The following is a 16,713-nucleotide window of genomic DNA, read 5'->3' as shown; positions in this document are numbered from 1 at the left end:
CCTCTCTCCACAACACTACTAGCCTCAGTGCCTCTCTCCACAACGCCACTAGCCTCAGTGCCTCTCTCCACAAAGCCACTAGCCTCAGTGCCTCTCTCCACAACACCACTAGCCTCAGTGCCTCTCTCCACAACACCACTAGCCTCAGTGCCTCTCTCCACAACACCACTAGCCTCAGTGCCTCTCTCCACAACACCACTAGCCTCAGTTCCCCTCTCCACAACACCACTAGCCTCAGTGCCTCTCTCCACAACACCACTAGCCTCAGTGCCTCTCTCTACAACACCACTAGCCTCAGTGCCTCTCTCTACAACACCACTAGCCTCAGTGCCTCTCTCCACAACACTACTAGCCTCAGTGCCTCTCTCCACAACGCCACTAGCCTCAGTGCCTCTCTCTACAACACCACTAGCCTCAGTGCCTCTCTCCACAACACCACTAGCCTCAGTGCCTCTCTCCACACCACCACTAGCCTCAGTGCCTCTCTCCACACCACCACTAGCCTCAGTGCCTCTCTCCACACCACCACTAGCCTCAGTTCCCCTCTCCACAACACAACTAGCCTCAGTGCCTCTCTCCACAACACCACTAGCCTCAGTGCCTCTCTCTACAACACCACTAGCCTCAGTGCCTCTCTCCACAACGCCACTAGCCTCAGTGCCTCTCTCTACAACACCACTAGCCTCAGTGCCTCTCTCCACAACACCACTAGCCTCAGTGCCTCTCTCCACACCACCACTAGCCTCAGTGCCTCTCTCCACACCACCACTAGCCTCAGTGCCTCTCTCCACACCACCACTAGCCTCAGTTCCCCTCTCCACAACACAACTAGCCTCAGTGCCTCTCTCCACAACACCACTAGCCTCAGTGCCTCTCTCTACAACACCACTAGCCTCAGTGCCTCTCTCTACAACACCACTAGCCTCAGTGCCTCTCTCTACAACACCACTAGCCTCAGTGCCTCTCTCTACAACACCACTAGCCTCAGTGCCTGTCTCCATAACACCATTACACTCTGAAAGTGCAGAAAATGAATTATGTAGAGCAACAGACTGTGCAATATGCCTTTTAACCACAACTCAAAGTCTACCAGATCCTACAGTGATCCATCTGCCATTCCTAGCATGTCTCTGCAGCAGTGGCTTTGCAGCAGTTCCAGCCTGAGTTTGTTTACCGGAAAATTTACAAATCTCAGTCTTCAAAAATACAATCTCCTTCCGCAAGATAGAAAACTGTCTACAGATTAGACAACAACCAAACTTCCAAAAAGTGGAATGCATAGCAACTATTACACTGAACTAAGTCTGCCATTCCAATGAGGTGAATAATTTAAATCAAACAAATTTTAACTTTTTATTTGTCCTCCTGAATACCTCAGATTACCTCCAGGTTATCTCCAGAATATCTCCAACCACACACATTTAGAAGCAACACTTAGATGAAGCAACCAAGCTATATTAGCCAAGCTAATGACAACAACCCTTATATACTCCTAAAATCACCACCCACTAGGAATGTTTAACACTTGGGTAGGCCTGCTTATTTGCAAACAATAGCTAATTTAAACAGCAATCAATAGCAAGTAGCTAACTAATCAAATCAAATGCCTTATAATTACCAACAGGAAATCAAACCTTGTGCAATCAGTAACCTTTTCCTACAGATGAATCTTACCTGTAACAGTAGAAAAGAAAAACTCTTAGCACAACTCTTAGACAGTTGAAGCTTCTGTAAAACTATCCAGAATATCTCCAACCACACACACTTAGAAGCAACACTTAGATGAAGCAACCAAGCTATATATGAACTCTTTGGGAAAGTGGAAAACAACTCTAGAAGCCAATTCCAGGACAATAACTCAAGTAAACATTAAATGTGGCATGTACCAAGGTGATGCGCTATCCCCAATGCTGTTCTGCATAGGTCTCAACTCCCTTAGCCAGATCATCAAGAAGAGTGGATACGGATACAGGATCAAGAGTGGAGCTACCATCAGCCACCTACTCTACATGGACGACATCAAGCTGTATGCCAAGAATGAGCGAGACATTGACGCACTGATTCACCTAACTAGGATATACAGCAAGGAGATTGGAATGCCGTTCGGACTAGAGAAGTGCGGGCGGATGATAGTAAAAAGAGGGAAGATGATCAGGACAGAAGGATTTGAAGTTCCAGAAGGCCAAATAGAATATGTAGAGAACAGCTACAAGTACCTGGAGGTACCACAAAAGCATGGCAACCATGCAAGGCAAGGATGATGGCAACATCCTAAGTACCTCCATTGAGTCAGACAGGTCCTGAAGTCCCAGCTCAATGGCAAGAACAAGATCCAAGCCATCAACACACATGCCCTATTGGTCATCAGGTACCCAGCTGGAATAATAACCTGGCCAAGAGAAGAACTGGTCACCATGGATGTCAGACCAGGAAACTACTCACTATGAATGGAGGATTCCACCCGAAATCCAGCACCCAGAGGCTTCAAGGACTATTATAACGCGGATGGGGTATAATGCGGTAACGGCGTTATGGGGTTAAAATTCAATTTACAGAGCAGGAGGTAAACGCATCTGAGTTAAGTTAACATCTGATTGAAAATGAAACCATTTTTTTAGCAGTCACAGTCAGGGAAGTTGTGACTAGGGCAGCATAAACAGAAACAAACTAAATGGCAGAGAATTGAGCAGTGAGACCGCAGAAGCATGATCTATACACAAAAACTGCTTCATTAAGCTAAAGTTGTTTTGGTGACAATAGTGTTCCTTTAATTCAGTGTTCTCAATTCTCAACCAAGGTACACCTAAAGTTTTTCCCAGAATTTCGTGGCACAGCACAAGCAAAAATATATGGCCACCGGGTCACCATGCACCAGCACACTTGTAAAAATGGTTACACTGCCCCCACAGCACTTGCCACGGTATCACGTTAACTCATGTAAATTTCTGCATTGCTCCACAGCACTTGGCACTGTGACAATTTAATAACGCCCATTAATAAATATTATAGTCAGTCTGTTCATTATTAATTATCACAGTCAGTGTGCCCATTAATCAGTATTAAGAAGGACAAATAACTGCTCGTACTAATTATGACTAATTGATGCATCGGGAAAACCACCGAATATATTGTCTCCTGATACATTACTCCTTAGTTAAGAAGTTTCTCGGTCTTTGCTAGTTGGAACAGAGCCGGCCCCTCAATAGGTCCTGATGAGGCCTTGGCTCCAGGTGGCACATGACATGGCCTGTCATTAGCTAACAGCAGTTACCCTGATCAGTCCTCCTGCCAGGGCCCAAAACTGTATACAAAATCAGGGTCCTCAGGAGTGGGAGGTTGCCAAAGACACGTTTCTCAGTGGTTTATGTTGGTTACATACATTGCTACAGGGCTGGGTGCTGGCTGAGCTGTCTCTTAGGTCGGAGTGACAGGGCAGCAAAGGAGTCAGATGGAAAGAGCTCCTGGCAGGAATCAGCAGCCAGGAGCAGGGCAAGAGGAGTCAGGACTGGACAGGCAACAGTGGGGACGTGAGGAACGGAGCCGCTAGGAGTCAGTCCAGACTCCACTTCAACCAAAATCCACAGCATTGCGCTGCAGATAAGGCAAGGGTAAGCGTCATTACTGGCATGTGATTTGTATGCATTTGAAATCTCTTTGACTGCTATTATGTAAAATATGTTTAAAGAAGCCACAAGATGGCACTATTGATCAATGACCAAGAGATAGCAGGACCGTTCAATAAACATGCGGCGGCACTAGCTCATCATTACAGAAGGAAACATTGCATTATTAATTAGGTCAGTAATTAGAAACCATTTAGCCAGAAGCATGAACACCTCTGAGAAGAAAACAAAATGTGACGTTTAGGGATTGTGCTGTTCTTGCTGGCACTGTACGAGCCACGTAAAACTTGTATACGCAGATATTGCACTATTATCCTATAAAACCATTACAGTAAATGGTTTCATCATAAACTTCAAAATCGTTTCACAATCCAATGTGTAAAGACTATCAGAGTGACTGTGATTTGCTAGCAAGGACTATCAGTATTTTTCTATATTATGTAGAGACATCTTCAAGTCATGTGTCGTCTCACACCTACAATGTGTAATAATTTATTATTTCTACAAATGAACTACATTTGATGTGGAACAATAGGTACTCATCCACTCTCATATTTACTGCACAGTGAACGACCGCATTACTAATTTCCTGCATCAACTGAAATTTTTCTTAAACTACGAGCCCTGACTATTTGGAGATGTGCGATTCCTACTGAAACACCCTCACTACGAGCTCACCAGATTAAATCCTTATCAAAATCAGCGGAACTATGTACGGATTACTTCCATAAGATTTGGGACTCATAGCTGCTTCATATCCCACTGTGCACAATGCTCCTTCACTAGGGAAATCCATGACAACTCCATCTCCCACTGAAAATCGTCAGACAGTGATCTGCACCTGCTGGAGGTGCAGACCACATGCTCCCTTGCTATAGTGAGACAGTGTTGGATCGGGCAGGGAGATATTTTGCTGTCCCTACCAGCAGTGGGAATGCTGGACACTCCTCCACAATGTGGTCTTTCCTGGGTTACACGTACCACAGGCTAAGGACCCGTGGTTTTAAAGGGACACTATAGTCACCTGAACAAATTTAGCTTAATGAAGCAGTTTTGGTGTATAGAATATGCCCCTGCAGCCTCACTGCTCAATCCTCGCCCATTTAGGAGTTAAATCCCTTTGTTTATGAACCCTAGTCAAACCTCCCTGCATGTGACTTGCACAGCCTTCCATAAACACTTCCTGTAAAGAGAGCCCTATTTAGGCTTACTTTATTGCAAGTTCTGTTTAATTAAGATTTTCTTATCCCCTGCTATGTTAATAGCTTGCTAGACCCTGCAAGAGCCTCTTGTATGTGATTAAAGTTCAATTTAGAGATTGAGATACAATTATTTAAGGTAAATTACATCTGTTTGAAAGTGAAACCAGTTTTTTTTTTTTCATGCAGGCTCGGTCAATCATAGCCAGGGGAGGTGTGGCTAGGGCTGCATAAACAGAAACAAAGTGATTTAACTCCTAAATGACAGTGAATTGAGCAGTGAAATTGTAGGGGAATGATCTATACACTAAAACTGCTTTATTTAGATAAAGTCATTTAGGTGACTATAGTGTTCCTAGTGTTAAAGACACTGTTTTCCTGCTGTAGAAGCTCATTACGGTTGATATAGATGGTGACCTAGTAGCACTGTATGGCAGATATAAAAGGTGATCTAGAAGGACTATACGGTTGATTTAGAAGTACCCAATCGCATTACGGCTTATATAAAAGGAGATCTAGTAGAGCTTTATGGCTGCTAGAAGGTGATCTAGAAGGACTACACAGATAATATATAAGGTGATCTAGTAGTGCTGTATGGCTGATCTAGAAGGACTATCCAGTTGATCTAGAACGTTATCTACGAGGACTATCCAGTTGATATAGAAGTTGATCAAGTAGAGCTCTATTACTGATATAGATGCTGATCTGGAGGGACTATACAGCGGATGTAGGTGATGTTAGTTGAGTTGTATGGCTGATCTAGAAGGATTATACAGCGGATATAGAAGGTGGTCTAGAAGGACTAAACAGTTGATATAGAAGTTGATCTAGAAGGATTATACAGCTGACATGTAGGGCGAGCTAGAAACGCTATATAGAATATGGATTTCAGCATGGTAGAAGTGTGCAACACACAATATTCAAGCAACAAATTAATTGCCATAACCTCAGTCCTACCTCTTTGCTAATATCAAACTCATATTCGTCAGATTCCATATCCAATTCAGCTACATGTACAGCTTTCACCTTCATCCAGTCGCTGTCATCTCTGTCCTCTACATCACGCGCCGCTCGCTCCAATAGCTGAAAATCAAACTCCTGCTCGCGTTGCCACTGATAAAAGACAGAAAGCGAGTGAGCTGGCAGAACAGAAAGATAAGATTCCAGGGACAAAACCAAATTAACACTGACAAACATATACATCACATTAATTGTCTTCCTGATAAAGGGGCTACTGAACACATTAAGGACCAATGACAGTCTTATTGTCCTTGTCAATCTTTTCATTTAATCCTATTCTAAACTAGAATGACATATTATGGCAATGACAGCAGTATATTGTGGAGATTTTCAATGCCAGAATAACATTGAAAGTGTGTTGTGATAAACCTGTAACCAAATTAGCTAATTTTAATTAAAATTGGTAATAAAGTGAACAGTCTGTGATTGTATATTTTGTTTGAGTAAGCAGCACTATTTTTTTTTTTTAGAGTGCTTCTCTATCAAACGTAGTTTTCAACTTATTGCAATTCACATTTTTGTAAATAATCCCTTTAAAACATTGAAACACAAGCCTCACTATTAATAAATGCAAAATGTATTTACACATTATATCCATCCGTAAGACACATAAATACACATACAGTGAGCTCCAAAGGCATCCAATTCCATCTGTATTTACTAAAGTAATCACTGCCATCGAATCCACCATCGTACTGCAGAAAAGGGAAAAATCACTGCTTCTCGTGGCAGCACCGGAACGGATAACACGTTTCTGGTCTTGCCAAGGGAAAAGACGCAGAAGGTTAAAGCAAAAAAAAATGAAGTAAAATGCTTTTGATAAACATGCCAAACATTTGGAGTCAAGATCCACATTTAGTTAGATTCCGAATTCATACACAAGCTCTCAGGGAAAGGAACCATTCATCAGTCTGTGCCTTTCTTTGTGATATTTACAGGGTTACCCTTATCGTGTAGGTGTTGGGGTGAACGTAGTTGTGCTTACTGCACTGGCAATGCAAAGGTTAAATAAATAATCTATCAATTACAAATTTAAGATATAATTCTTTAAGGTCAATGAGTTGAATACCACTGTGTTCCCACTAAGAACTTTGTTTGAGAGCGGTTCAGAACTAAAACATTTAAGAGAAGAATTTCACTATAACAGTCTCAACTGGCCCTTTTAACAACTCGCATCTAAAGTCATGAACTGAAACAAGGTCAATAGAGCTGGCAATTTGCATTCACTACGAAATGACCCGGAATGAGAGCCAGACTATTGTGCCAACCCCAAACTGTGAGTATTCAAAAAATAAAGAAACTGTGAACATTCTCTGTTCTATATTTTATTATAGTTCAGTTATATACAGTAGAAAGCACCAAGACTGCATTAACATTGCTTTTTGTTTCTCACAAAGTTCTGATCTAATTTAAAGAGAAATAGCAAAGTCAACATTTCAAGAAAACAGTTTATGTTTAGAAAAATTACAGTAATCTGAAGAGTTAGCTTCATATTGTAAGGTTTCCTTAGAATTATTGCTCTGTTTATGGACGTTGTTCTGATGGAGGATGGCAAAATATCAGGTGAATTCACGAAATAAGGTCTGTGGCGAGTTAATAACCATTAAAGCAGATATGAAGACTATTGACTATTTGTTGCCTAATTTGTTAAATTTGGTTGATAATGATTTAGTGAATACTTTGTTTAATCTCTGCCCCCTTCACAGAGTCAGATAAACTATAGCTTTCATGTTGGATGCGGTGACTGAATTTCCTTTGTCACCCTGCAGGGGGCAGCAGTATGCAGGACCTGAATCAATTATTGATAAATATAGTTTAGCATATTGAAAAACTAAAGTACCTTTGCTGAATCTGGCTGTATTACATAGGAGATCCTGCCGCAGAGCCCATTCATGCAAACTATTCTCTGTAACCTTATACCCAGACCAAGTCTAAATTGCTCCCCTGGGTTGATATCAGTCACCAGCCTGTTGCAATGTAAGTTACCATTTCATGTTATAAATAGCTCCATGTAGAGCCTGACTATGAAAGAATAAAACGTTCAAAACAGGACAATAAATAACCTTAGAAAATCAGGTTTCCCACAAATCACTGGGCTCATCACTAGACTAAATGTTTGCCCACTTCCTGCTTCATGCCACTACTGATAACCCTGCTCACAGCATAAATGATGGGCTGTCAGTACTACTCACAGCACAAGTTATGGGCTGTCAGTACTCCTACTCACAGCACGAGTTATGGGCTGACAGTACTCCTACTCACAGCACGAGTTATGGGCTGACAGTACTCCTACTCACAGCACGAGTTATGGGCTGTCAGTACTCCTACTCACAGCACGAGTTATGGGCTGTCAGTACTCCTACTCACAGCACGAGTTATGGGCTGTCAGTACTCCTACTCACAGCACGAGTTATGGGCTGTCAGTACTCCTACTCACAGCACGAGTTATGGGCTGTCAGTACTCCTACTCACAGCACGAGTTATGGGCTGTCAGTACTCCTACTCACAGCACAAAAAACGGGCTGATTGTGCTATGAGTAGGTGTACCAACGATGGGCTGATAGTACTTCTACTCACAGCACGAATAATGGGCTGCCAGTTCTCCTACTCACAGCGTGAATGATGGGCTGCTAGTACTACTCACAGCGTGAATGATAGGCTGTCAGTACTAATGACGGCATGAATGATAGGCTGCCAGTACTACTGACGGCATGAATGATAGGCTGCCAGTACTAGTCACAGCGTGAATGATGGGCTGCCAGTACACAGCATGAATGATAGGCTGCCAGTACTACTCACAGCGTGAATGATCGGCTGCCAGTACTAGTCACAGCGTGAATGATGGGCTGCCAGTACACAGCATGAATGATGGGCTGCCAGTACACAGCATGAATGATGGGCTGCCAGTACACAGCATGAATGATGGGCTGCCAGTTCTCCTACTCAGAGCATGAATGATGGGCTGCCAGTACACAGCATGAATGATGGGCTGCCAGTACACAGCATGAATGATGGGCTGCCAGTACACAGCATGAATGATGGGCTGCCAGTACACAGCATGAATGATGGGCTGCCAGTACACAGCATGAATGATGGGCTGCAAGTACACAGCATGAATGATGGGCTGCAAGTACACAGCATGAATGATGGGCTGCAAGTACACAGCATGAATGATGGGCTGCAAGTACACAGCATGAATGATGGGCTGCCAGTACACAGCATGAATGATGGGCTGCCAGTACACAGCATGAATGATGGGCTGCCAGTACACAGCATGAATGATGGGCTGCCAGTACACAGCATGAATGATGGGCTGCCAGTACACAGCATGAATGATGGGCTGCCAGTACACAGCATCAACGATGGGCTGCCAGTACACAGCATCAATGATGGGCTGCCAGCACACAGCATCAACGATGGGCTGCCAGTACACAGCATCAACGATGGGCTGCCAGTACACAGCATCAATGATGGGCTGCCAGTACACAGCATCAATGATGGGCTGCCAGTACACAGCATCAATGATGGGCTGCCAGTACACAGCATCAATGATGGGCTGCCAGTACACAGCATCAATGATGGGCTGCCAGTACACAGCATCAATGATGGGCTGCCAGTACACAGCATCAATGATGGGCTGCCAGTTTTCCTACTCACAGCATGAATGATTGGCTGCCAGTACTCCTACTCACAGAAAGATTGAGACTCATCACAACTACTCACAGCATGAATGATGATTATTACTAAACTAATAAAGGGGATGAATATGTTGCAATTAACAGGCACATGTAATTATTGCAAAGCTTCTGCTATACAAATAAAGTTCAGTAAATAAATGAGTATGATTGTTAGCAGCAAACAAATTAATATTTCTGTAAACATAAAAGAAAGGCAACAAGAATGATGAGTGGACACTTTCAAAGCAGGAGCGCTTCAGCAATGAATTGGGGGGCGGCTTCGAGAAGCAGGAAGAGGAAAAAAGCTGCAGACGCTGCCATGATTTTGAGCAACATGGATTTCAATGGAAAAACCCGCTGAATGCTAGCTGCGTTAGATGGTTTAGTGGAAAAAACATTGTGATGGCTGCAGGCCTAGAGCAGTCTGTCTCCCTTTAAAATACTATAACACACGGCACCCACATCTGACCAGTAGACATTGAGCATTCACAGTGCCGGCAAGTGTGCACTGGTTTTCACTTACCTTCCAACAGAGCACTTACAGCAGAGGTGCTGGAAAGTGGATCCTCAATATTTTAGAACTACAACTGCCATCATGCCTTCAAATTCTAAAGGCTGGCAAAGCATCATGGGAGTTGCAGTAATTTTGAGATCTGCTCTTCCCCCGACTTACAGCTTCCGTCCTAGGTGTGCAGTGTAGCAATGTAAACTTTTAACGAAGGCTGGTTATAAGAGAATACACAGTGCGGGATTGCACTGAGCATTCCGTTAGATATTTATTGCTACCGTAAACGACGAGAAGAAGAACTGCAAGGAGTCAGGAGAAAGGTAGCTAACTGTATAGCGATGGTTTCAGCCAGCCAGAATGCAGCGGAAATTGGATATAATGGCTTCAGCCAATCAGAATAAAGCTAGAATTGGATGATGGTAAGTGATCAGAACAGGCACACGTGACGATAAACGTCACCTTCTCTGCTTAGTGAAGCAATAAAAAAGAAAACGGCAAATCACTAATGTATATGGATCATCTATGCCAGAACTGGGCTGTGCGCTAGTAAAATGACTCTACTAACAATTGGGGGCAGGAGGTCTACAAACCTGTATATCCCTTTTGTGCTGATGCTTTTTACCACAAACTACAGAATTATCCTAAAACGTGCAAAGTAGCGTCCATGAGATTGTGCTTGGTACAGTCCAGAAGCTGGGATTAGTTAGGAACAACAGGCGTAATGATTAAAATTAGTTTGTTTTCTTAGAAAAAATAAGTATCTATTACCTCTATAAAACATATTCCACTGCATGACCTACAAGGTAGAGCTGGGACAGGACAAGACACTCCTTCCCAATCCTCATTAAAACCCTACACTTACTATTTTTATTCTCATTTCTGGTTATTTCAAGGAGAGCAATGTGTAAAATGCAGAGGGTCATGCTACACATTAAACACATGGACAGCGGTCCTGGATGTGTGGCTAACATACTGAGCTTATGTCTGCAGAAAGCGGCCGCGAAGCAGGTCTTGTTGTCATGGACTGTTTGTCTCCTTGGCTGAGCGTTCTCTTGCGCTCACGAACTAAGGCTTTCTGATGACGTTTCATTCTCTGGAGCTGCTCCTCCGCACTCATTTTTCCTTTCTGGTCTTCCTGATAGTACAGTCGCTCAAAGGCACTTTTTGGTCTGTCCTGTGCGACATGGAAAGGAAAAGACAAACAATGATAATTTGTAAATACTTCCAGGAGCCGTTAAAACAGTGGGGATTCTTGTGCATGTGTATTTTTTAACACATAAAAGTACGCACACAGGCAATCTATACAATGTAAACTCTGTATAGAATTCTAGATACAGTGTGAAGCAAAGGAAGATAAGAGGCTACAAAGGTAGCCACATAGTCACATCTTAGAAAATCTTGCGCTCAGGACAGAACCCTTCAGACATTGCATCTGCACCAAATTTCCCCTCTCCCTTGACGTTACAGCAATTTCCCCCTCTCCCCTGTTACAGCAATTTCCCCCTCTCCCCGATGTTACAGCAATTTCCCTCTCTCCCCGATGTTACAGCAATTTCCCTCTCTCCCCGATGTTACAGCAATTTCCCTCTCTCCCCGATGTTACAGCAATTTCCCTCTCTCCCCGATGTTACAGCAATTTCCCTCTCTCCCCGATGTTACAGCAATTTACTTCTCTCCCCGATGCTACAGCAATTTTCCCTCTCTCCCCGATGCTACAGCAATTTTCCCTCTCTCCCCGATGTTACAGCAATTTTCCCTCTCCCCGATGTTACAGCAATTTTCCCTCTCCCCGATGTTACAGCAATTTCCCTCTCTCCCTGACGTTACAGCAATTTCCCCGTCTCCCCTGACGTTACAGCAATTTCCCCGTCTCCCCTGACGTTACAGCAATTTCCCCGTCTCCCCTGACGTTACAGCAAATTCCCCGTCTCCCCTGACGTTACAGCAAATTCCCCGTCTCCCCTGACGTTACAGCAATTTCCCCGTCTCCCCTGACGTTACAGCAATTTCCCCATCTCCCCTGACGTTACAGCAATTTCCCCGTCTCCCCTGACGTTACAGCAATTTCCCCGTCTCCCCTGACGTTACAGCAATTTCCCCGTCTCCCCTGACGTTACAGCAATTTCCCCCTCTCCCCTGATTACAGCAATTTCCCCCTCTCCCCTGATTACAGCAATTTCCCCCTCTCCCTGATGTTACAGCAATTTCCCCCTCTCCCCGATGTTACAGCAATTTCCCTCTCTCCCCGATGTTACAGCAATTTTCCCTCTCTCCCCGATGTTACAGCAATTTTCCCTCTCTCCCCGATGTTACAGCAATTTCCCTCTCTCCCCGATGTTACAGCAATTTCCCTCTCTCCCCGATGTTACAGCAATTTTCCCTCTCTCCCCGATATTACAGCAATTTTCCCTCTCTCCCCGATGTTACAGCAATTTTCCCTCTCTCCCCGATGTTACAGCAATTTCCCTCTCTCCCCGATGTTACAGCAATTTCCCTCTCTCCCCGATGTTACAGCAATTTCCCTCTCTCCCCGATGTTACAGTAAGTTCGCCCTCTCCCCAATGTTACAGCAGTTTCCCTCTCTCCCCGATGTTACAGTAATTTCGCCCTCTCCCCAATGTTACAGCAATTTCCCTCTCTCCCCGATGTTACAGCAATTTTCCCTCTCCCCGATGTTACAGCAATTTTCCCTCTCCCCGATGTTACAGCAATTTTCCCTCTCCCCGATGTTACAGCAATTTTCCCTCTCCCCGATGTTACAGCAATTTTCCCTCTCCCCGATGTTACAGCAATTTTCCCTCTCCCCGATGTTACAGCAATTTCCCTCTCTCCCCGATGTTACAGCAATTTCCCTCTCTCCCCGATGTTACAGCAATTTCCCTCTCTCCCCGATGTTACAGCAATTTCCCTCTCTCCCCGATGTTACAGCAATTTCCCTCTCTCCCCGATGTTACAGTAAGTTCGCCCTCTCCCCAATGTTACAGCAGTTTCCCTCTCTCCCCGATGTTACAGTAATTTCGCCCTCTCCCCAATGTTACAGCAATTTCCCTCTCTCCCCGATGTTACAGCAATTTCCCTCTCTCCCCGATGTTACAGCAATTTCCCTCTCTCCCCGATGTTACAGCAATTTCCCTCTCTCCCCGATGTTACAGCAATTTTCCCTCTCCCCGATGTTACAGCAATTTTCCCTCTCCCCGATGTTACAGCAATTTTCCCTCTCCCCGATGTTACAGTAAGTTCCCTCTCTCCCCGATGTTACAGCAATTTCCCTCTCTCCCCGATGTTACAGCAATTTCCCTCTCTCCCCGATGTTACAGCAATTTTCCCTCTCTCCCCGATGTTACAGCAATTTCCCTCTCTCCCCGATGTTACAGCAATTTCCCTCTCTCCCCGATGTTACAGCAATTTCCCTCTCTCCCCGATGTTACAGCAATTTCCCTCTCTCCCCGATGTTACAGCAATTTCCTTCTCTCCCCGATGCTACAGCAATTTTCCCTCTCTCCCCGATGCTACAGCAATTTTCCCTCTCTCCCCGATGTTACAGCAATTTTCCCTCTCCCCGATGTTACAGCAATTTTCCCTCTCCCCGATGTTACAGCAATTTCCCTCTCTCCCTGATGTTACAGCAATTTCCCCGTCTCCCCTGACGTTACAGCAATTTCCCCGTCTCCCCTGACGTTACAGCAATTTCCCCGTCTCCCCTGACGTTACAGCAATTTCCCCGTCTCCCCTGACGTTACAGCAATTTCCCCGTCTCCCCTGACGTTACAGCAATTTCCCCGTCTCCCCTGACGTTACAGCAATTTCCCCGTCTCCCCTGACGTTACAGCAAATTCCCCGTCTCCCCTGACGTTACAGCAAATTCCCCGTCTCCCCTGACGTTACAGCAATTTTCCCGTCTCCCCTGACGTTACAGCAATTTCCCCGTCTCCCCTGACGTTACAGCAATTTCCCCGTCTCCCCTGACGTTACAGCAATTTCCCCGTCTCCCCTGACGTTACAGCAATTTCCCCCTCTCCCCTGATTACAGCAATTTCCCCCTCTCCCCTGATTACAGCAATTTCCCCCTCTCCCTGATGTTACAGCAATTTCCCCCTCTCCCCGATGTTACAGCAATTTCCCTCTCTCCCCGATGTTACAGCAATTTTCCCTCTCTCCCCGATGTTACAGCAATTTTCCCTCTCTCCCCGATGTTACAGCAATTTTCCCTCTCCCCGATGTTACAGCAATTTCCCTCTCTCCCTGACGTTACAGCAATTTCACCGTCTCCACTGACGTTACAGCAATTTCCCCGTCTCCCCTGACGTTACAGCAATTTCCCCGTCTCCCCTGACGTTACAGCAAATTCCCCGTCTCCCCTGACGTTACAGCAATTTCCCCGTCTCCCCTGACGTTACAGCAATTTCCCCGTCTCCCCTGACGTTACAGCAATTTCCCCGTCTCCCCTGACGTTACAGCAATTTCCCCGTCTCCCCTGACGTTACAACAATTTCCCCGTCTCCCCTGACGTTACAGCAATTTCCCCGTCTCCCCTGACGTTACAGCAATTTCCCCGTCTCCCCTGACGTTACAGCAATTTCCCCGTCTCCCCTGACGTTACAGCAAATTCCCCGTCTCCCCTGACGTTACAGCAAATTCCCCGTCTCCCCTGACGTTACAGCAATTTCCCCGTCTCCCCTGACGTTACAGCAATTTCCCCATCTCCCCTGACGTTACAGCAATTTCCCCGTCTCCCCTGACGTTACAGCAATTTCCCCGTCTCCCCTGACGTTACAGCAATTTCCCCGTCTCCCCTGACGTTACAGCAATTTCCCCCTCTCCCCTGATTACAGCAATTTCCCCCTCTCCCCTGATTACAGCAATTTCCCCCTCTCCCTGATGTTACAGCAATTTCCCCCTCTCCCCGATGTTACAGCAATTTCCCTCTCTCCCCGATGTTACAGCAATTTTCCCTCTCTCCCCGATGTTACAGCAATTTTCCCTCTCTCCCCGATGTTACAGCAATTTCCCTCTCTCCCCGATGTTACAGCAATTTCCCTCTCTCCCCGATGTTACAGCAATTTTCCCTCTCTCCCCGATATTACAGCAATTTTCCCTCTCTCCCCGATGTTACAGCAATTTTCCCTCTCTCCCCGATGTTACAGCAATTTCCCTCTCTCCCCGATGTTACAGCAATTTCCCTCTCTCCCCGATGTTACAGCAATTTCCCTCTCTCCCCGATGTTACAGCAATTTCCCTCTCTCCCCGATGTTACAGCAATTTCCCTCTCTCCCCGATGTTACAGCAATTTCCCTCTCTCCCCGATGTTACAGCAATTTCCCTCTCTCCCTGATGTTACAGCAATATAAGGGAGATAGGAAATTGATGTACTATCAGGAAGAGGAGAAATTCGGTTGACACTTAAGTGTGAATGCAACATCAGAGGATTCTGAGCTGTTTCAAGCATAAGCAATAGGGTTATTGACTTTTTTCAGTTTGAAAAGTTTTACCTTGAATTTGAAATTCACTTTGAATTCTTACTTTAGTGAATACCTTGTATGGAGCCTTTCCTGGCTGATGTGACTCTGTGGCTACACATTGTAGCCTCTAACTTTTCTTTGCTTCACACTGGATCTAGAATTCTACACTGACTTTACATAGTATAGATAGCCTAGGTGTGCGCCAGAAAGGTTTGAGCTATATGAACTAGTCAATTTCTTTTTGGTTTCTGCATATTTGTTCTTAAAAAAAAAAAAAAAAAAAGCATCTTTATGTTCTCAAACATAACCAGCCCAAAATCCCTTTTTATTTTATACTAAATATTCAGTGGGTTATTTCACATTTTCAATGGAGTCCTTAAAACACAACTGTCGATTGGCCCCTTCTACTGGGAGCTTTGGTAGGTTTTATTTTTTTTTTGTGAGCCTCATCTAAGTGCTGGTCTCTTACTAATCCCTGCCAATCAGAGGTGGGTAACAGAAGTTGTTTTGTTCCTGGGCAGTTTTCCATGCTCCTTTGTCCACACAATGCTTTGTTACAAATAGAGGGAACTGAACGTTTCGGTACCCAAAACACAGGCGAATAAGGAAGGAAAGAAGAACCTTTGGATTTCTCTCACAAGCTAAAAGCTGTAGGGCCATCAAGATGCCCTTCATGCCACAACTCCAACTGTTACTCCCATCACCTCATTCAACCATTGAAGTAATGGTAAAATTATTATATATTTTTTTTATTTTCATGTGTAATAAAACATATATGAACATTACCTCTCTGTTAGTGTAGTAGCAGATTAATGGGTGTAATCGGAGTTACCTTAGAACTTTCCGTAGACGTTCCTCTCCGCAGAGTAACATATGAGGCGACTGATGAAGACTGAGGAAGGCGAGAGGTCGATCCAGATAAACCTTTGTGGAAAGAAAACGACATCTGTCATCAAATCTTCATTACTTGAATTACTTTATTACATTTAATTAAATTTAATGATTTTTTTAATAAATCATGTATATGAGAAAAATGTTCCCTTTTTATGTGGCTGAGCAGCCATGTTTAATCAGACTCTACGCTTATATGACTAGCTGCTGCCCAACCTAACTTGCTGCTGTGATTGCTCTGTGTGAATCTGCAGCAGCGTATTGTGTAGAAACAATCGCACTCCTGGCACTTGGTTGAAGTAGTAAAATTTTGCTTTTATTTATTCCATATAAAAT

The 16,713-nt window shown here is 44.5% G+C and overlaps 1 protein-coding gene across 7 annotated transcripts in view; it reads right to left on the bottom strand.

Moving 5' to 3' along the window:
• The window catches only part of PLEKHA7 (pleckstrin homology domain containing A7), a 171,877-nt gene that overhangs the window by 13,207 nt on the left and 141,957 nt on the right, over positions 1-16,713 (bottom strand). For all 7 annotated transcript variants that reach the window (XM_063438280.1, XM_063438278.1, XM_063438281.1 and 4 more), the window contains 3 exons: positions 16,319-16,410; positions 11,001-11,201; positions 5,780-5,935 (listed from right to left, as the gene is read on the bottom strand). In XM_063438280.1, coding sequence (XP_063294350.1) covers positions 5,780-5,935; positions 11,001-11,201; positions 16,319-16,410 — 449 coding nt within the window. The remainder of the gene's footprint in view (positions 1-5,779; positions 5,936-11,000; positions 11,202-16,318; positions 16,411-16,713) is intronic.

Source organism: Pelobates fuscus, chromosome 12, assembly GCF_036172605.1.
Source record: "Pelobates fuscus isolate aPelFus1 chromosome 12, aPelFus1.pri, whole genome shotgun sequence".
Taxonomy (NCBI): Eukaryota; Metazoa; Chordata; class Amphibia; order Anura; family Pelobatidae; genus Pelobates; species Pelobates fuscus.
This window is presented reverse-complemented; position numbering and strand designations above follow the sequence as displayed.